The sequence below is a fragment of the Gobio gobio genome, assembly GCF_949357685.1.
Source record: "Gobio gobio genome assembly, chromosome: 3".
Taxonomy (NCBI): Eukaryota; Metazoa; Chordata; class Actinopteri; order Cypriniformes; family Gobionidae; genus Gobio; species Gobio gobio.
This window is the reverse complement of record NC_137099.1, coordinates 27,181,038-27,203,507: the sequence shown is the minus strand read 5'-3', so window position 1 is coordinate 27,203,507 and position 22,470 is coordinate 27,181,038. Positions and strand designations below refer to the sequence as shown.

Here is a 22,470-nt window from a genome sequence, read left to right as displayed (position 1 = left end):
AAAGTCTGTAAGTAGGCTTCAGAGCTGGTGAGGGCAGCAGAATGGTGAATGCTCCTATTATTGATTGTTAAGGAAGATGAATAAGAGCCAAACACATGTTTGAAACAAAATATTTAGCAAAGACACTTACAGTAAAGCACAATTACCAGTCAAATACCTGATTTCATATCTGTATAAGTATGGCCTTACTCAAATCCCTAGCTGTAAGAAGTGAAATAGGTTTAGTTTTCACTTCTAAAACACAGAGCTTTGTTTTTGCTTCTATTGTTTTTGGACTGATGTGGTCAAGGTCTTGGTCATCACCATGGTCACTGCTCAGTACTATTGTGTGAATCCAATGTGGTCAATTGCCAAAGGCGGGTCATAAACAAAACAGCTGAGTTCAGTATCTGGAAAGCCCTTTGATGGGCTGGACTGTTTAGAACATCATCATAGCAGAGCTGAACTGTATGTTGAACAGATGGCGGTAATGCTTTGTTATAGCTGTGTTCTGAAGAAAACTAGGATTTCTCTCAGTAAGAGAGTGAGTAAACCCAACAATGAAAGTTCTGTTTAAAGCAATGCATATTATAATGTGAAATATTGTACTGTCTTGATAATGATTTGTCATGATTAACTTTGCTTTTGCTTTGATTATGAAGGTTTATGGTCAATGATGCTAAACTATCAAAAAAGGTGTTGCTGTTAGAGGATTTATGCATTTAATATTATTTTGAGTGATTGGAAAATTAGAGCCATTGTAGATTATAAAACAGTATATGAATTTGTCTTTCCTTTTATGCTTCTGTTTTCTTAATTATCACACTGTACCTGATTGCTTGTTTGTATACAAACTTAGGTTGTTACAATAGCAGCATTTTAAAAGTGGAAATGCTAACAATTTCGACACCACAAAACTAGTTATGTAATGAGTTAAACATGTATAGTTAACCCAAAATGGTATAATGGTCAAATGGTCATAATTTACTCAGCCTGATGTCGTTCCAAACCCATAAGACTTTCATTCATCCTCAAAAGATATAATTTATGTACATTGACAGTCCATGCAACCAAAACTTTGATGCTTCAGAAAGTTTATAAAGAGATTCGTAAAAGTCATCCATATGAATCGAGTGGTTTAATCATGATAATTTTTATATGATGAATCGATTCAATTTAAGATTCTATTCACATATAAACATTGATCAACACACATACTGTACATAGAGCACATCAATTATGGTAAATGGAAGCTCAGACGTGTTTGATGAAAAAGCAGATTAATTTTGTCTGCATTTAAGGTAGGCCTTAGATTGATGCAATGTTTTTCATTTTTGCAATCTTTTTTATTATTATTATTGTGTGAAACAAAGCTGTTTTTTCCCATACATTAAAAAGTGAATGGTGGCCACATCTGTTACTGGTCCACATCCACTTTCATTGTATGAAAAAAATGGCTTGGACATTCTGCTAAATATCTCTCTTTGTTTTTCACAAAATAAAAACAAATAAAAATATATATAAAGGTTTGGAATGATGTGAGGTTTTATTGATTCATTTATTAATTTTACATCAATTTGATCTGGTTTTGATCACATCTCTAAATTAAAACAATTAAACAAATTCAAATTCATAAAGCTTTGGAACTGTACACATGTTTATTTAGTTGTGAGGTTTTTCAGTCCCACAGCATCCCTCTTATTCTGACTGCCTTACGTGAGTCAGCACTAATGATGCATGCTGACAAAAGCAGCTGTATCTCATTGGCTTGAGCTTTCTCATGCTCTCTCTCTCTCACACACACACACACACACACACACACACACACACTCGTTTGCCTCTGCATCATTGTTCAATCTAATCTCCTAATGCCCTATTGGCTGAGAAACAGACTAACATTGGCGGCATCTGCACCTTCATCCCCTCTAAGTCTCAGAATTACATCACAATCCCACAATGCTTTGCAAAGAGTACTGCAGTGAGTTAGCATTTAGAGAGAGTGAGTGAGAGTGAGAGGTAAAAGGGAGGGAGGGAAAGTGAATGTTTACATGGTGAATTTATGAATGACGTAGAGCGTGCACGAAAGAAAGGTGTGGCCTGATTAAAGATCCAGAGAGAGCGAGAGACCAGTAATCCTTCTCCTCATGTGCTAGTTTGAAATGAGCTGTCATCTCTTTTCTGGCTTAGCTGCGCTCAGATTTCCTCTCTGCTCAGCGCAGACGTGAAACGCAGCATTGCTGGGTATCAACATGTGGGATGGTGCCTTGAGAACAGCTGGTTGATGGTAGGTTTCAGTGGAGCTCTTTCTGATACTGTTGATGCTCCATTGATTCTCTTGCTTCTGATAATACTCAACGACATGATGTTTGGGCACTGCTATGTTGGCCAGAATGTAGGCTTCTTCTTTTGTTCTTATACAGTAATGCTTTATTATTGCTAATTTGTTTGTGGAAAAATGTATATCTTCATAGATTATATATATTTAGGGTAATCTGTTCTTGATACATCTTTATGGTTGGCATAAGGACTACAGTAACTGCATTATGTTGTGACTTCTGGTGCTGTTAGTCTGGTGTGTAGTGTTAGCTTAAAAAAGATGTTTATTTATAGGGGTAAATTCCTGTTGTTATTCAGTCTGGTATTAAAATCAGATGTCATCTTTATCATGCACTCTTTGATGTGACAGAGGAATTCTGCACAAGGCTTGCTTATATAAATATTATGTAACAGACCCGAGCAGGGATGGTGTGCGGAAAATGACAGGGGCTTTAAGAGTCTAGGAAATGTGTTTGTTTTAGAGTTGTCTGACTATTGTAATATATACCTACACTGGTTAATGACTTGTAAACATAGACACTTATTGTTAAAATAAATAGAAATATAAGAAGTTTAAATGTGGGACCTAAACTAGATATGTAGACCAAGCCAACACATATGGCATGAGGCTGCTTTCGGTGAATGAAGGAGAATCTTGGCTAAAATGGTTATGTGAGTCTGATGGATTGGGATACATGCATAAAGTTAGGGGTCTACACATTTGTTTCCTTGAAAGTGAACCCCAGCAAATGATTAGTTTGTCAACTTAATACAAAATAATTATGTGTGAAAAAGAAATAGGCTTTTATTTAAGCCTTTACCAAAAAGAATGCAACTGTTTTAACTTTACAATGTTAAAAAAAAATTGACATTTTTAAGTTACATATTGAAATACATGATTAAAAAAAATGATATTGAAATGCATGATTGCTGAAGCATTTATCACGGTATACAATATTATCACGATATTTAAATAAGTTGCACAAAAAAGAGTTGTCATACTAAAGCAGGTTTAATAACTGAAAGCCAGTGATTATAGTTTATATAGTTATAAATATTAATATTTTTCTTACAAAAATGCATCACTTCACTTCATAAACACCCTGGAGCCGTATTGATTATGGATGGATGTGCTTTTTTGCGCTTCAAAATCGAAGGTAACATTCACTCCCATTGTAAAGCTTGTATTGGCTGAAAGAAGAAAGTCTTAGGATGGCTTGAGGGTGAGTAATGGGATGATTTTTGGGTGAATTAACCCTTCAACCGACAACAGCTTTAATATTGGGGTAGAAGCAGAGCATTTGATTTGCATGTAGAACACAAAACTGACGGGAGAAGCTCCAGTGGAGAAAAGTGACTGGATCTAGAACCTTCAGATGACACACAGCTCATATCTCAGTCGCTGTAAGTTACCGAAACCAAACATGATAACCCGCAACACACAGCACAGAGTGTCTCTTGCACTGTATGAGGTGACAGACAATTTGTTGTCCAGTCTGGTTTTGTCACAGCGCATTTACGGGTACAAGTTCGGTTATAGAATGCAATTGTCACCATATTGTGTGTGAACGTAATCGTATTAAGGACTCAAATAGTAGTCGTTCAACTAACGGTTCGGGTCATATTGCGGTTTTTGAATCACGGATCGAATATTTTTTTGGGTCACCAAATTTTTTTTTATATAAAGATAAATACAATGTAACAAAATTACAAATAAAGTAAGGTAAAGTAAGGCTCTGTTTTCAGGTACAGAAATGTAATAATTAGGCCTAAAAGTAAACTAACACTATAGATAAATTAAATATAGATTAATATTTGTTCTTCGGTAAGCTGTGTTTTGTTGTTTGATTAACATTAATGACAGACAGCAGCAGGTATTTATGCTGTCACTTTAAGACCTAACACATAGATCCTGTATAATGATACACATCCGATTTCTTTCTCAACTGTTTACGTTCACTTAAGAGTTAAGACATATCTGATGCTATTTTGGCATCATTTTGTGTGTCTGTGACCGCTCATGTGCAAAGAGATGCAAAAAAGGAATCAGTTTGTTGTTCTGAAACGCCCCTCTCTGTGGCTGTACGCACAGATAACAGCGCGTGAGTACAAAATGTATTCCTCTTTCGCATCTTCTTACATTGGAATGGTTTTAAATCGCTTAAATGTGTAAATAGGCACGACAAAATGTGCAAAAGATAAACTTGTACTCTATGATGGTTAAACTTTGCAATTAAACCGCAAACCAGTGTGGGGCCTGGTCCGAATGGATCATGGATCAACTATGATCCTTTAACCCCTATCAAATACTGGACTGACAACCGTATTCTGCTGCTGTGTAAACATGGCCCATGTTTTTTTCAGCATCTTCCACCATGAGCTGATTTGACACCACGTCAAGTTAAAAATAGTTCACCAATTTACATCAATGTCAGTTCCCTTTCAGTAGGTCACGTTCGACGACGAATTGGGATCACTTCAGAGAGCCCCTATCAGCTTCAAGATATAGAGAACAGGCCAATGGGCCATTGGTGTGCGAGATTTGCATCTTGCGCTCCGCCCCACGCCGCGGGTATAAACCGGAAGCTAGAGCAGCGCACTTTTGTCATTCACTTCGGAGCCGAACGGCATTATTTCGAAGAGTTCAAGACTACTCAGCAAGTATTGAGAGTTATATTACAGAGAACAACGAGGACGCTCGTGCTGGCGTGACGGCACATCACAGCGCGAACCGCGTGCTCACCGCTACAAGCAGCAAACAACTGCTGTTCTCACAGCACTGCAAATTTCGTTGTGTTGTTGGTACGGTGAGGGCGTTTTCCAGTGAGTACAGGCGCAGGCTGCACTATCCCTGTGTCCTGTGTCTCCTCTGGGAGCTCCGGACGGTGATGGACCTCGTCCTACGGGTGACGAAAGTCACCGCCCGTTCCCTCGGTCAGGTGATGTCCACTCTCGCAGTCTGGCTCAACCTGGCCGACATGAGGGAGACCGATAAATATCGGTTCCTGGACTCCCCCATCTCCATCTCTCGAGATCTTTGCCCAGCAGTTCTCGGCCGCCCAGAAGCAGACGGAGGCGATTAAACATTCACACAAGCGGCCTTCCCACACTCGCATACCCCCTCAGCGGAAGCAGGTAAGTGTTGCACAGCGCACTCAGACCCCACTTCGGGCCACTCCCACGCCGTCCGAGTCGGGTCCCTGCATGCCGCTACGCTCCAGGTACGTCGGTAAATCTCAATATCTCGAAGCTGATAGGGGCTCTCTGAAGTGATCCCAATTCGTCTGTGACGTACGTCTCCGTTCCCTCCTTCAGGGAACGAGGGTTACCATACGTAACCGAGACGTTTTAAAACAATGAACACAACAGGTCAATATACATTTGCATAGATATTAGGGTTCACTATCTGTATGTTTCTATCTATGTTTTATTTGCAACAGTGTATGGGAGTTAATCCACTTCTGCTGTGTTCCGTTTAGCTGCTTTTAATTGAAGATATTTGTCCTATGTGAACGCCCCCTTATGCTCTGGTTCAGATATTCAAGGCCTCCTTAATGTTGCTATGGTGATATGGTCTCAGTGAAGCTCTTTTCCAGTAGAACGAGGGGGTGGATGCCCTTGAGGGATCCAGCACTGTGGCTGTGTCCTGCTTCTCTCAGTCTCACTGATCTACAGTATTTGTGACATGCCCTACATTGCAAGCTAATCTGCACTTCTTGTGAATCATATCTAATGTTTCTATTTAGTTTTTGGCCGTTTTCTCATAAGTTGCTTGTTACATCTCTAATGCCACTGTCCCACTGGCCATTTTTCCAGTTGTGATATGTGCAGTTGTATGATATGTACAGTATAGCACCTTGTTATACACAGTCAGGAACACCTCAAGGTCTGACAGATGCTCCCACAATTTACTCTTATTCATGTTATCAATTTACTCTTGATGTTTATGGCGTGTCAGGTTTATGATAAAATGGGCATTGATGATGTGTAAATGTTGGGTTCATGTGTATTCATGCGTTCAAAGGCAGTCATCTGTCTCATGTCAGACTTTTGCAGAAGTACAGAACAAACTGTTTGCTGCTTAGTTTCAACTGTGGAAAAAGTTGTTTGTGTTACTAATATTTATATACTATTGTAGTAATTTATTTTTTATTTAAATTTTTTACTTATGTGCTCTTGTCATTTCCATTAATATATTATATTTTAATATGGTTATAATTACTGTAATTTTTATTTCCATCTTAGTCATTTTTATTACCTCAACCCTCATTACCAATGACTTTGCAAAAATTTGGCAAACTTAGTGTTGGATTTAGGAACTGGTCAGAAATGGTTTACATGTAACATGAAGCTCACACTATAGCTATGCTTAAAAAGACAGTGTTATTGATTTCAAGAAGAGCTTAAGATCATCAGGATCAAAGAAGAGTGTCAGAGGCAGAGCAAAAGGGAAAACACTTTGCCTTAAAGAAAAGAAAGAGGATACTCTACACAGGAAATGATAGCAATTACAGAACAAATGGGTTTGAGTGCAACCATGCTGGTATTGTGGTAATCTGAAGCATTTTAATCTTAGAGCATAACATTTCCATTTCCCTCATCACTAAGGGGAAGACTGGATAAGACAAGCTGTTCGCTTGTCTTTAAGAGTACATTTTAGTACTTTAAAACCTTTTTTTTATCACTGTATTTGTTTTCATGATAAGGTATGGTATTAATGTGAATGAATTTTCACCAAAAAGCTTTTTTTTATTTATATATACTAACAACCATCTATACACAATGAGAAGATGATGCTTTGCTAAACTGTAGACTTGAATAGATTTCCCAATATGTAAGAGATTTGTTTTTCACTCCAGTATCCAGTGCAGACAAACCCATCAATTTTCTCTTTATGAGCTTCCATATCCCACATCAGAGCTTCATTTTCAGTATGTTATGTAGATATTGTCCAGAAGCCTGTATTTAGAGTTTGACTTTCACTGAGCACATTGTGGTGAGTGGATTGACGCACAGATGCATGATTCTGCTCTGCTCAGCAGTGAGGACATCTGGCCTGTTCTGCTTGGCTTTCTGCATTGTGTGCATTAAAACAGACAGCTTTTAAAAGCCTAATGAAATATTTACTGCTATGGCTGTTTCCGTTTTGATAACATCTTAGGAGTACTGTAGAATGCATCTCTTAAAAATAAAAATAGATATTTACAAAACTGGTGAATGCCTCCAATCTACACTGCAACAAGATAACCAAGACTTGTTAAAGGTGTCCTTAAAATGCATTTTTTTGCCTTGATTTTTACTATGTAAAAAAGAAACAGCCAAAAAAAGAGAGAAAAAAAGAATGATAACATTAAACATTTATTAAAAATAAAAAATTCAGTCATAACCTGAGCTTGGGTCTTGTGTACGCATGTAGGATTGGTACCATACTGGTCGTTGATTAAGCTCAGTTCCAAGTCGTCTAAAGGCCTGCACGCACCGGGACGAATATCGCGCGCGCTTATCGCCAGCGTTTTTCGTGACGTTTTTCGACGCGTCTTGAGTGTTCACACCCAAGCGATTTCCACTGGCGATGCGCCGAGTGAACATGATCATTCAGTAGATAGCGCTCCTGGTACACAAGGTGGTGCTGCGGCACTTAACACTTCTGACACTCGCTTGTCACTCAGAAGAAGAAGAGAAACGGTATTTACGTGCTTGCCAAAACCAAAGACATATTATGTCTATGGCCAAAACCATTCACACACACTTTTTGCTAACTGGCAAGCAGCATTAGCAGTTCATCTTCTTCTTTGTCTACTTACTACTTCTTCGTCGTATCAATGCGTGCTTGGCAAGACGTTTTGTGCTTGAGCGCCACTAAGTCGTGTTTTACTGTCACTTCAGCAGCTCCAGGCACGTGAACAAAAGCGCCGATCTCATTGGTCGACCAGTTTTTAATGCGCCGAGTCAAAATAAAAAAACGAACCCGAGGCTTTTTTTTTTTAAATGACGCTTTTACGCCTGCCGTTTTTCACGTCGGTGTGCACACTCACATTGGCGGCCTTTCTGTAGTCACGAGACGTTAAACGTCGGCGATAAACATGTGCGAAAATCGTCCTAGTGTGAACAAGCCTTAAAGGTAGTGTAGGTAAGATCTGGTTAAAAAACTTTTTTTCCAAATTTGTTTAAACTTTCTTTATATATCAATACATAATTAAAAAGTAAGTACTCTGAAAAAGAAAGTATAAAAATTGAGTGTCTGTAGACCTCTCACGACTGTTTTAAAGACTCATTATTTCCATTCACTCCACCTTCTCCCTTCTGGGCTCTTTCCAAAGCCACGCCCCCAAAACACATGAATGCGCTACGCCGACCACGATCAGCTCAGCTGAAAGACGCATTATTTACCTGAGACGAGCGGAGAAGAAGGAGCGGAGTGCATGTAGTGAATGTCCGAATCACATGTAATAAAAAATCTAACTTTATCATTATGAATATAAACAAATAAGATGTATTTTAGTACTCACTATCAAGCTAGAATAACGATACTGGTAAATTTTAAAATACACACACAACACAGTGTCTACAACACACACAGATACAAGATAAAAACATCAGTAAACATAGGTACAGAATATAAAAACAAACCAAAGGCGGAAATAAACGTGCAGGTAAAGTTCCCGGTGAACATGGTAAAAGAGTTTAGACAGAGGGTAGTAGCTAAAGCTGACTTAGTTCTAAAAAAAGTTCCTGGATGCGGTGTACTAGCTTTTACACAAGCATTTTGTTATCTAAAGTTACATTTTGCGAAATTCAACACGACAGCGATCAACTTGAGCTAAGCATATTGAGTATTTATCATTTCTACTAATGACTCGCTAAGTGTATAACATTGTAACTTTATGCTAAGTAATGTTATGTTAGCTATATTAGGCAGCTACGTGTGCTAGTGAGACATGCTTCATGAAAACATAAACCAAAAAAATGTATAATCAAAATGAAAGATTACCTGTCCAGCAGAAATACAGCCTCTTGAACTCCTCAAATCAAACGGGTGCGCCAGGGTTGCCAGGTTTTCACAACAAAATCCCCCCAATTGCTACTCAAAACTAGCCCAAAACAAGCCCAATCGTGTTTCTCCGGTAAAAATCGCATTTGGGGGGTAAAATATGTGTCTTTTTTGTAGGCCTGCCTGCTACAATTCGCAAATCCCGGGGCAAAATATCACATAATTGGGGTCGCTTCAACCCGCGGACATGAAAAACAGCCCGCGGAAACAGTGTTGAAGTAGCCCGACTTGGCAAACCTGGGGTGTGCGCATTTGGGCAGATCCTTTAGCAAAAGCGGTGGTAGCCATGGTAGCGAGAGAGAGTGACAGGCGCCCAAGCCAATCACTTGTTTCGTCCCGGACGAAAATAATGAGCGGTGTTTATTGCAGATTAAAAAGTCTTGAGTCACTCGATTTTTATACTCTCTTTTTCAGAGTACTTACATTTTAATTATGTATTGACATATAAAGAAAGTTTAAACAAATTTGGACAAAAGTGTTTTAGATCATTCTTACCTACCCTACCTTAAGACATCGCTGGATAAGCCCGGTTTCAAGTCGTCACTGGTTAAGCCCAGTTCCAAGTCGTCACTGGTTAAGCCCAGTTCCAAGTTGTCACTGGTTAAGCCAAGTCCTCGCTGGTTAAGCCCATCTCCAAGTCATCTTTGTTGTCCAACACCAAGTCTAAGTCATTGCTGGATAAGCCCAGTTCAAAGTTGTCCAAGTCGTAGCGGTTAAGCCCAGCTCCTAGTCATGGCTGGTTAAGCCCATCTCCAAGTTGGCTTTGTTGTCCAACACCAAACAACATATTTGATCTTAGAGCGTGCCTACACTGCAATCCATGCCAACGCTCATTGTTGGGCAAGCTACTCTGAAACAAGCTACTCGTAAATTAAAGTAGTTAAGTTACATTCAAGTTACATTAAGTTATATTCAAGCTACCCTTCTGAAAAGGTAGTTAGTTACACTACAAGTTACTACATTGAAACTACTTTTTTTTTCCCTTTACTTTTTACAAAGACATTGTTACAAATAACTGAATAATTGTCAATGAAGAATGTTATTAAAATATTTGGGTTTAAAACATAATGCAATGCAATTATGATTTCAACGAGTATGGGGTGAATTCAGGTTAATTGGGACACTTTTTTCCCAGTCATTTCAATTGCAAAAATTGTCTGAATCATTTTACATAGTAAACTATCCGATACACACAATACTCAAATATAGCCTATATCTCAAACTGGCTGTCAAAGTGCAAAATTGCTACAAATTTAACATCAGTGCAAGAACAAAATGTATGCAACTTGAATGAAATACTCAGGAGTCAGGATTAGTCAAATGCATGTTAAACTCACAGCACATGATGGAGCACGCAGAATTTTGAATTTGTGTTTGAAATAGAATTTTTTTATTGTTTCATTTAAAAGTCGACATTTCAAGCTTTCTATTCACACATTTCTTAGGTCTGCGAGACAAGTAGCCAATACGCTGTGTTTCGGTTAATTTATGAGATGCGCTCCAGTACACGTGCAATGCAAGTGATCGCGCTGTAGGCACTTTTCCTTGTCAGGGTACAACAGGGTTCTGGAAATCTAAGCTATTCTTGCAGTTTGAGATTCTAAATGAAAGGATTTGGACGATGACTGGTGCTCGTTTATATGTGAATTACATTTAACTAGGGGTCTTTTACAAGAGGAGAACTGAAACCATTTAGCTGCACGCAAGTTCAAGATAATTTGTGATTCATAGAGTTCACATCTGAAAGAGGGATACGTGTGTTTTCTGTGCATACATTCAATCTATGAATTACACGCTGTACGCACATTTGAGAAATTATCGTAAGATCATCGCCTTGGCTCTTCCGCTCCACCTTAGTCGGTCATCTCTAGTATGCTATCACTCTGTGTGTTGATTAAAATTCTTTGTTATTAATTTGTTCTGTCATGCATTTTTCATCTTGGATTTCGCTCACGCAACCCCTGACGGTTGTCATGTAAGGTTCATTTAAAGTTAATATTTAAAACTAATAATAAAATAACACTGTTAAATAATTTTTTTTGCAAATCTCAAAATTAATAGGCCTTCATTTTTCATACTGTACATTTCAGTTGCAATGACAAAAATTACTTAAAAAATGTTTTCTTTAATTTTCATATTTGAGCATGATTATAATTATTATTAATTTTCTTGTTTATTCACTAATTACTTACTACACAAAATAGTGACGAATTTACTATACTATCAGCCATAACATTGAAAATAATTGCTGGCTTTTTATTGGCTTAATTATTTCATATTGGCAGATTTGGCACATCCCTAATCTTGTGTGTGAATCAATATGTCTTATTACATTTTAAACATATATGAAAACGTTACATTTATTTAATCCAAATTAGCAACAACAACAAAACTAAAAAACACAAGCGATCATAAGGAGCTTATAATGCAGTGCTGCAATATCCAGAGTTAACCAGTAAACATTTCGTTTAATATTGTGCTGTATCTGTGACATTTGCACTCAGATCAGGTCACTGTCCACTGTCAGTTATGGGTGATGTTTTACCCTTTAAATTATTAATTTGATCCATTTGTCCTCTTACACAAGTCATGACAGCATGCTTTAATTTTTACTCTACCTTGTAATGGTGAAAGCTCAAGATTTCTTGAGGACTGGAATTTCAGTGTTGTGACGTGATATTCGCTGCACCTAGCATCCTATTTGTGTTAATTAATGCAGTGTTTTTTCACAAGATATAAACAGCTATATCATGTGTGCCTTCTCACAGGAAAACAATATCTTATCTGTTATTTTTTCATTTATTTATTTTAACTCCTTTACCCTCTCCCCAGGGCCCAGGCTGAAGAAGTGTGGGAGGTCTTTGATAGAGTGTTAGGATGGCCACTGAAGCTTCAACCCTCCCAAGTCCTGTGGTGCGTCAGATCAACAAACAGTTCCTGATTTGCAGTATCTGTCTGGATCGCTACAACAATCCCAAGGTCCTTCCCTGCCTTCACACCTTCTGTGAAAGGTACTTAATTTCTGATATTCCATTATTCAGTTGCTTATAAATACATTAATGGCAAAAGTGTAATTACACTGTATTCAGCACAAACTGGGCTACCATAATATGTGAGCAACATGTATGCACATGCTTGTATTTTTGAGAGAAAAATGTTTATGCACGGTTTTTGAAAAAACAAAAAACTTTTTTTTTAAATGAAGGTCTCAAAACACACAATAGATATGTGTTCACAAGACTTTTGACTCCATTTTGTATTTCCATAGAGTTTTTTCTTTATACTGATGTGAGAATCATTGAGCCTACTCATTCACATAAAACAATACACTGATTTAAAATTTGTAAGACAGTTTCTCTTCACAAAGCCAATATGCGAGGAGGCGTGATATCTATTGAATAATAATGAGATAGCACCTGAGATAACAAAGGACATAATAGCCCGCATTAATGAGCTGCATAATGAATGAGCTTCAGGTAGGCCTATGTGACAGAGCAACAGAGCCAAGGAAATATATTTTTTTGTAGTTTATTTTATTTGGAATGTAGTCAACAAAGGCCTATTATATTTTAAATCATCAAAAGATTTGACTACACTGCAAAAAACAGAAAATGAATAGGGTGACCCTTACGAAAATAAACCATGGTTTTACTACAATAAAACCATGATTAATTTTCGTAAGGGGATAAGTGCTATTCTTGATTGGTCAGGTGCTGCTGGAAAAGATGTGTTTTTAGATGTTTCTTGAAAATGGCTACAGACTCGGCCGCTCGAATTGAGATAGGCAGGTCATTCCAGCAGGGGGTGCTCTACCTGTGGTCTGTGTGGGTCCTAACGTCCCAGTATAGTGATGGGGACACTATACTGTAACAAACACCGTCCTTCGGATGAGACGTTAAACCGAGGACCTGACTCTCTGTGATCATTAAAATTCCCATGGCATTTCTCGTAAAAGAGTAGGGGTGTAACCCCGGTGTCCTGGACAAATTCCCTCCATTGGCCCTTACCAATCATGGCCTCCTAATAATCCCCTTCCATTGAATTGGCTCTATCACCCTCTCTCCTCTCCACCTATAGCTGGTGTGTGGTGAGCGCACTGACGCTGTTGTACTGTGGCTGCCGTCGCATCATCCAAGCGGATGCTGCACACTGGTGGTGGTTGAGGAGAGACCCCTGACATAGTTGTTCAGTGCTTTGGGTGTACAGTAGTACATATGAAAGCGCTAAATAAATGCCTCATTCATTCATTCATTTATTCAAACAGCCCCCTCGAGGACTGATCGTGTATGATCCTAGCCCAGTCAAATAACACATATATCATGTGTGTCATCAGGTATCAAATAATGCTGACACAGATGAACACACTTCCAAAGGACTTAGCGCTAGTGCTTGCCATAGTTGCCTAATTTAGACACGTCCAAACAAACAGACTCCTGAAGACAAGAAAGAGGATGACGTATTTCACAGGTGCCCTTTTATACTCATGGTCGCACCAGTAGTGACTTCATAGGCTGCCGCCTGCCAATGTCAAGTTCATTGTCGTGTTGAGACTCATGTTTCAGACACAGGTCATGCCGCAGGTATTCCCCATAGCGCCCTCTAGGGGACACAGTGCGAGTTCCCTTTCGAAAGAGAACTCAATCACTCCCATTTTAAATGTGTAAAGTACATTGGAAGTGTTTACAGAGTTTTTGACACATCGCAATGCTATGATTTTATTTGTTGTCTTTAAACAACTTTTTTATTTAAGCCAACTTGTGATGGTTCTGGTGTTTGGCCAGCTAAGAGAAGATTTGTCGCTGAAAATTGTATCGTACTTTGTCTGCTCTTTAAACCGCATTATGGTAAAAATGGAACACTTTGGCAACTGCTTTCTTACCTGTACATGACGGCATTTTGCTTTGAGAGTTTGGTGGAACTGATGGAACGGCGGTTTCTTTCAGTTTTTCCCTTCCGTTTGGCCTAAAACACTGTGTTCGTTATCATCCAGTTTGAAATGTTGACTACAAACTTTTTTTTTCAGATTTTCCGTTGTGGTGTTCTCCATATTTACGATTCTTTGCAACCTTAAGCCACAGCCTACAACGCACTGGATCCTTCACTGGAAACCAACTCACTCTCGCTAAACGTTTACTCTTTGGATTTTGCCACTCAGAAACAATATAAGTCAACATTGTGACCAAAAGTTTGCTGAGAGGCATTTTCTACTAAAGTATATAACTCTAGTAAAACCTATCCAATAGGAGCAGACTGAGAGTGGCCTTGAATGGCAACATTTCCAGTGCATTATGAGTGTTGAAGATTTCCTACCTGTTTTGCAAAAGAGAAGACAACAGCCTTATTTCTCTGTTTTCTTTAGTCAGGAAGCACCGATTTCATTTTTTTTTCACCTTTCAACTGCATAGGCAGCCAAGTTTTATTGAAAGCCCATTTGCCAGTGGTGAAGTACCCCTTTAAAGCTGAGTGGTTTGTGGTTATTCAATATTCAGAAATCCTTAAAATTCTATAATATTACCATGAAGAGCCAACATTATGCAAAATTAACTGAAAGCTGAATAGGAAAACCGACACATTTGTAAATGCATAAACAAATGCACAAGTGTGAAATACTGGTCCAAACATAATATTAGTATTGGCCATAAAGTGTCACTGTTCCATCTATCATCAGAAAGGAGTAACAAAAATGAGAAAGAGGGAGAAAGATTTTAGAAAAGAGGGATGGGATAACAAACAATGCCTTGCTTTCTGTTCAATCCATTTCTGTTTCAGAACTTTAATCAGAGTCTGAACTGTGAGGAGTATAGTGTACTTTTAAAGTTTTCTAAGCCGTTTGGTTTTGGTGTTTGTTTAGTCAAGCACTGATACTTTTTACTAAAGCTTGTATACTTACATAAGAAATTAGATCTGCTTTAAAAACTAGAATTTCCTATGGTTAATACATTTTAAATTGATACAATATGCATTATATTTCCTGGCTTTATGGCTGTTGTAAATTTATGAGCCAGCAGAAGGTGCTGTTGTCGATACTCAAAGGCTTTGAATTTTTTCCGGTACAATCAGGGAAAAGCTTCAGAGCTTCATGAGGCTTTATTTCCACCAGTGTTGCCCAATTGGGCAGTTTTGAATTTAATTGTGTGTGTAAAAATTGGTTTGGCCTGGTTTGGGGTCAGTTTGGCGATTTTCAAACATCTAAATGTTATAGACTAACAAAACTCAAACTCAAGTGTTCATCTACTCCATAAAATCAATCATAAAATGACATTACTAAACACACACACCCACTGCAGACTAGGCTGAGATTGGCATTGTTGTTGAATGGCACACACATTTAGTCAAACAAGAGCAACAGCAGACAGACTTGATGATTCATGAGTGACAGGCTTTTAACGTGATATAAGGAGTCTGATTTTGATTCCTTAGAATAGAATTCGTAGCTGTATATTCAATTGATCGCTATGCCAAAGTGGCATAAATATACAGTAAGTTGTAGCTACAGTAAAGAATGGGAGAGTGACTCAACTCTAAAAACATGGATTACACCTGTGCTGGGAAATGACTCGAAGGCTCTTTGTAAATATAACTGTAATTCTGAAAGCACAGTTGAATGACTTAATTGCAATTGAATATGGGGTGACACTGGCCTGACCAGGACATCTGCAACTTTTAAATTATCCTGCACTCCAGTATACTCGTCCCAGACAGCTGAAAGAGGTTTTAATCAATGATTAATCAGTTTTGACTCTGAAAAGTTCTGCATTTTGTTCTACAATGTGTACTTCAAGACTTACTAGTTATGTTTGAAGTTAAAGAGCAGGGTTTTTTTTTGAGAGCTATTGGGCTGGAAATCATCGACCCGATCTGGCTACACTGATTTCCACTACCAGAGAAGCAACTCACACAACATCAGAAGGGAAAGGTACACAGCATCAGTGTTATATACTTCTCTTATATTTCCTAAGAAGTACACAGGAGACATGAGTAAATGTCACGTAACATAGGAGGGTGTAAGGGAACACAGAAAGATCCATTCTCATTTTGTAAAAACACCACAATCGGTATACAGGAGGTCCTGCAGTATATAAAATTGAAGCTGCATCTCCCCATATCACTGTGCTATGTGGCATTTCCACTCAGCAGTACAATTCCTCTGGTTGGCCAATCAAGACAGGGGAGTGACCGGTAGCCATTATTGCTGACACTTGATGGCTACCAGACTTGTCCAGAGAAGGACAACAAAAGGGAAACAAACAAGCAGGAAGACACAAGAAATAACAGAGAAATATATCCTGGGAAATGCTGTAACATACATACAAACTTTGATATCAAGATAAATATTGTAAGCATTTTCTCTTGTTTTAAAAATATATAAACATGAATTTTGCTGTGCAAACTATGCACAATTGCATGTTGTTGTTGTTGCTTAATTTTATTTGCATTTAGCATTATATAGGATATTTACAAAATAAGTGTCAAGTAGTTGTTTTTATTTTGTTTTAATTTGTCTTATAGAAATCAGATCTGATATTTTTCAAATGATACTTTGTGTTAATATTATTCCACTTCATTCCACTTCAATATTATATTGTTGTAATTGAACATTTATCATTAGTTCTTTTAAGGCGGTTTGGCTAACCTTCAAGCATTTACGTTATACTCCACTAGGTTATTGCATGTTGGAGTTTAAAGTCACCATGAAATCATAACTGACATTTAAAAAATTTTATGGAATGTTGCAGTGTTTATTATTAATGATTTATTTGGTGCATCATTTTTTTTATTTTTTAAATGTGCCCCCTCGCAATGACATTTCTGATGTGAGGGCTGAGCAATAAAGTTATCCAATAGCCAGATGTGTCAGTCCTCCCCTCCAGCAACCCAGCACTCATATGAAGATATAAAATGTGTGTGGCCGCACTACTGCGCAATAGTGTGTGGCGTAACACGACTGTGACATTTAGTTTGCAATGTCACTTTTTACAGTCTAGTTGATTCCCAATGGACAAAATCAATTCCTGCCCTGCATTTTCTTCTTGTTCGATAAGCCGTTTCAAGAGAAGTTGGTCACAATTTCCATTTTGTGCTGACAAAAAACTCTTTTCCCTCCCTATTCTAGCTTATGCTACCCTAAGCAATGTCCAAAGCTTAGTATTTCAAGCACTTTTTGTGATTTTTCACCTCTTCATGATGGATCGCTTTCTGTATTCCTCAGTTGTAAGTCGCTTTGGATAAAAGCGTCTGCTAAATGAATAAATGTAAAGAGAAGTTGGTCGCAATTTCCATTTTGTGCTGACTTTGAAGGGGATTGACACTCATCTATTGGACAACTTATTGTTCAGTCCTCGTGCCAGTATACACATAATCAGAGATGTTATTGTGAGGAGGCGTGTGATCCATGATAAATCATTAATAATACTGCAATATTCCATAAAAAAACAAGAATTGTCAATTTAGATTTTATGGTGACTTTAATATGCACAATTATTAGTTTTAGAAACACTATATGAATGTCTTTCTGGTGAGAGCCAGTTACTGCCACATGTCATTTCAATAACCTGTTCCTATTGCTCCAGGTGTCTGCAGAACTACATTCCCGCCCACAGTCTGACTCTGTCTTGCCCCGTGTGCCGTCAGACCTCCATCCTGCCGGAGAAGGGTGTGGCGGCACTTCAGAGTAATTTTTTCATCACCAACCTGATGGAGGTACTAAAGAGGGGCCCAGACATTAACCTCAGTGAGGACTGCACAGACGCTATTAATGGAGTGGCCTCTGGACAACCACTCTCCTGTCCCAATCATGGAGGAAATGTAAGACTTACACAACAGCACAGGATAATTAAATCTCTAATTTACAGAAGCCTGCTTGTGTGGTATGTTAGGATTATTTTTCTCCTGGCAAGTTGCATTCTGTGCATTTTTGAATGTGAAATTGCTCGGGGAGTATATGTAAACATATAATATAATATAATATAATATATAAGAGCATTCATATTTAGTATGATATTAATTTGTCCCTCTCTTTTCATCAGGTAATGGAGTTCTACTGTCCACCATGCGAGACAGCCATGTGTGAGGAGTGTACTAGCGGCGAACACGCAGAACACGCCACCGTCCCACTCAAGGATGTTCTAGAACAGCACAAAGCCTCGCTACAGGAGCAGCTGGATGCTGTCAAAAACAGGCATGAAACATACGCTTACGTACACCTTGCACATGTAACATTGCTACAGAATTTTTAGTTGCATTATTTTCTGTTTTAGTCTTATTTTAAATAAGGCTGATTACGTGGTATGAAGACAAGCAAATTAATGCACAGTAACATCCTGTGAATTAGTCGTTTCACCTATTACACCAAATATGTCATCCAGGGAGGCCTGTTTTATTAGATAATATAAAGTACATTATGTATATAGAAATTATGTATATACATAATTCATATATACACCGATCAGGCATAACAGTATGACCACTGACAGATGAAGTGAATACCACTGATTATCTCTTCATCACGGCACCTGTTAGTGGGTGGAATGTATTATGCAGCATGTGAACATTTTGTCCTCAAAGAGCGCGTTTGACAAGGGCCAAATTGTGATGGCTAGAAGACTGGGTCAGTGCATCTCCAAAACTGCAGCTCTTGTGGGTTGTTCCCGGTCTACAGTGTTCAGTATCTATCAAAAGTGGTACAAGGAAGGAACCGTGGTAAACTGGCAACAGGGTCATGGGCGGCCAAGGCTCATTCATGCACGTGGGGAGCGAAGGCTGGCCTGTGTGGTCCGATCAAAAAGACGAGCTACTGTAGCTCAAGTTGCTCAAGAAGTTAATGCTGGTTCTGATATAAAGGTGTCAGAATACACAGTGCATGGCAGTTGCGTAAGGGGCTGCATAGCCGCAGAACAGTCAGGGTGCCCATGCTGATCCCTGTCCACCGCCACAATCGCCAACAGTGGGTTCTATTTCAATATTTTTGAATGTGTCATTTATTCCTGTGATGCAAAGCTGAATTTTAAGCATCATTACTCTTAAAAACCGCTGCTTGAACATACAAACCATGGTGATGGGAACAAACAAAAGCTTTCAATTACAGACAAATAACTTAAATCACTAAAGGACAATAAATTCATTAGCTCACTATCAGAGAGCTCCATGAACTGAACTAAGTGTGTCAGATACGAGAGACTTACAAAAGGCAGACCAGTGGGACCGAAAACCACAAGAATAGTTTGTTATTAAAATTATTGAAATGTTTAAAAACAATGTTCCTCAAAGAAAGACAGGAAGAGATTTGGATATTTCACATTCAACAGTGCATAACATAATTAAAAGATTCAAGGAATCTGGAGGAATTTCAGTGCGTAACGGACAAGGGTGCAAGCCTAAGCTGAACATCTCCGGTTACGTATTTAACCTAGGTTCCCTGAGAACAGGGAACGAGACGCTGCGTCAGCTTGACGCTACGGGAACGCCCTCGGCGTGACAGGTGTCTGAGCTACAATCGAATCACATCAGTCCTACTGACCGGCGACAGCCGATGACGTCATCCAGATGCGACCAGGAAGTATAAAAGGGCGCCTCTGCCAACATGACACCGCCCTTCGTCTTCAGGGACTGTTTGGCAGGCAAACCCTGAGGCATGGCAAAGCGACGCAGCGTCTCGTTCCCTGTTCTCAGGGAACCTAGGTTACATACGTAACCGGAGACGTTCCCTTTCGAAAGGGAACTCGCGCTGCGTCAGCTTGACGCTACGGGGAACGAAATACCAACGCCGCCATGCCGAGGGGAGTGCATGCCCACTGGCAGTGACAACTGTCAGAACAAGCAAATTCAACTGAAATGCCTGAACCACCCCCCCCCCCCCTCTGGTCACAGAGGCTGTCAGTGACAGCATTCCCTTCGGTCATAGCCCAAGCTATAAGCCTGAGTAGGAAGCTTCGAACACTTAGAGAAGTTCTACCCAGGCCGCTCAAAGGCCTGGATCCAACCCATTCGAAAGAAGGGGGCTCCTTTAAGGGAATGTGGCTAGGGGGCCCTAGGGCGCCCCAGCCAGCCACTACTGCCACCAAGGAGGCCTAGCTTGGTGCCTCTTTTTTTAACGGGCGCTTCAGCCGGGCCATCCCTGTCTGTTTGATAACAGAGCCTCTGGGTACTCGCCTCTTGGAGAGGCATCCAGTCCAAGGGACTGCAGAATGGCAATGTCCTCCTCAGACTGGATCTCAGAGACGGGAATCCTGGAGTGCAGTACTCCGCATAGCACTTTCTACCCTTGCCAGCGAGCGGAGTTAATCTGCTCGATCCTAGGATCTACTGAGCTATTATCAGATAGAAACACTCAGGAGGCCAGACTGGCCTAAGAACTGATCTAATTGGGAGGCCACCCTAGGGGCCTACGACCACCCGATCAGGCCCAGGCAGCTTCGGCTCACATATGACCCTCCGAAAGGAGGGGAGCTTAAAGGGGGCTGCCCGGTAGGTAAACCAGGTTGCAGGCTGAAATCCCCTCCTTGGGGACCAAGTAGCAGAAGCGACACTAGTCGCGCCAGGGTAAGACCTTACCAGATGCTGCCGGCTAAGGGCCAGATCACTGATAGCAAGTCACCACTGGCTGTCAGCGTTACGCCAGTTAGCAGTCCTCATACTGAGAACCAAAGACCCGTTAGGGAGGCCTAGTGAGGCCCATTGTATAATAGGAATATATGCCAGAGAAGCCTGAGAAATCAGGCTCAGGAACTCGCTTAGAGGGAGGCCTAGTGAGGCCTACTACCTGATCGCAGTTGAAGCCGACTGTCAAGGTAGCTGAAAAACGGAAACTCTTTTTCTCAGGGAGGCCTAATGGAGGCCTACTACCTGATAGTCAAGCTACAACAGTTAACCGAGCATCCTGACTCGGGAAGTAACCCTCAGGGAGGCCTTGTGAGGCCTACTACCTGATAGCAAGCTTTGCTAACTGCCTGAGCATCTGGCTCAGGAACTCATCCTCAGGGGGGCCCTGTGAGGCCTACTACCTGATAGCAAGCCCTTAGGGCCTGTTTAGCGAGCCTTAGGGGAGGTTTTAGTGCTTAGGCCTACCGTCTGGTAGCAAACTAAGCCAGCTGCCCGAGCACCTCTGACTCGGGAACTCACCCTTGGGGAGGCCTGTTGAAGCCTACCACCCGATAACAGGCTTTTTAGGGAGGCCTGTAGAGGCCTACTACCTGACAGCAAGCATTGCTAGTTCCCCGAGCATCCTAACTCAGGAACTCGCCCTCAAGGGAGGCCTAGTGAGGCCTACTACCTGATAACGGGCCTGCAGGGAGGCCCAGCCTGCTACCTGCAGGCGACTCGTGCTAACTGTTTCTCATTTTGATGGTCCAGGAGCCCAGAAACATGCCCTCAGGGAGGCCTGGTGAGGCCTACTACCTTATGCTAAGAGTTGGATAGGCCTAGTAAGGCCTACAACTTGATAACGGGCCCTCAGAGGGGCCCAGCCTTACAATCAGTCTACAGGGAGGCCTAGTGCGGCCTACTACCCAGCAGCAGCCTAGCAATTTGTGTGCTAGCTGGCACGGCGACTGGCAAACAGGAGCCCTCATTCAGGGAGGCCCGGCGGGGCCTGCTACCTTACGACCAGTCTTCAGGGAGGCCTAGTGCGGCCTACTACCTAGCAGCAGCCTAGCAGTTTGTGTGCTAGCTGGTACGGCGACTGGCAAACAGGAGCCCTCATTCAGGGAGGCCCGGCGGGGCCTGCTACCTTACGACCAGTCTTCAGGGAGGCCTAGTGCGGCCTACTACCTAGCAGCAGCGTAGCAGTTTGTGTGCTAGCTGGCACGGGGACTGGCAAACAGGAGCCCTCCTTCAGGGAGGCCTGGTGAGGCTTACTACCTGCCAACGGTTCATCACAACCCACCAAGTGACTGAGCCCAAGCCTGCGCCCTCATGGGAGGCCTGGTGAGGCCTGCTACCTCATGCCAAGTCTTCAGGGAGGCCTGGTGCGGCCTACCACCCATCAACAGCTTAGCAGCCCATGCTAGCTGACACAGCGACTGGCGAATGGGAGCCTCCCTTCAGGGAGGCCCGATGGGCCTACCACCTCACAGCAGGCCTGCAGGGACGGCTTCCTGGTGGCAGGAGTGAAAAACTGGCTGTTATAA

General features: G+C 40.7%; 1 protein-coding gene across 3 annotated transcripts in view; it reads left to right on the top strand.

Moving 5' to 3' along the window:
- The window catches only part of trim2a (tripartite motif containing 2a), a 44,940-nt gene that overhangs the window by 8,187 nt on the left and 14,283 nt on the right, over positions 1–22,470 (top strand). The window contains exons 1-4 of one of the 3 annotated variants that reach the window (XM_079812682.1): positions 1,938–2,263; positions 12,179–12,357; positions 17,917–18,151; positions 18,373–18,524. In XM_079812682.1, coding sequence (XP_079668808.1) covers positions 12,224–12,357; positions 17,917–18,151; positions 18,373–18,524 — 521 coding nt within the window. In that variant the 5' untranslated portion in view covers positions 1,938–2,263; positions 12,179–12,223. Of the gene's footprint in view, positions 1–1,937; positions 2,264–12,178; positions 12,358–17,916; positions 18,152–18,372; positions 18,525–22,470 lie in introns of those variants that run through there. The other 2 variants (XM_079812684.1, XM_079812683.1) reach the window with 2 other exon arrangements.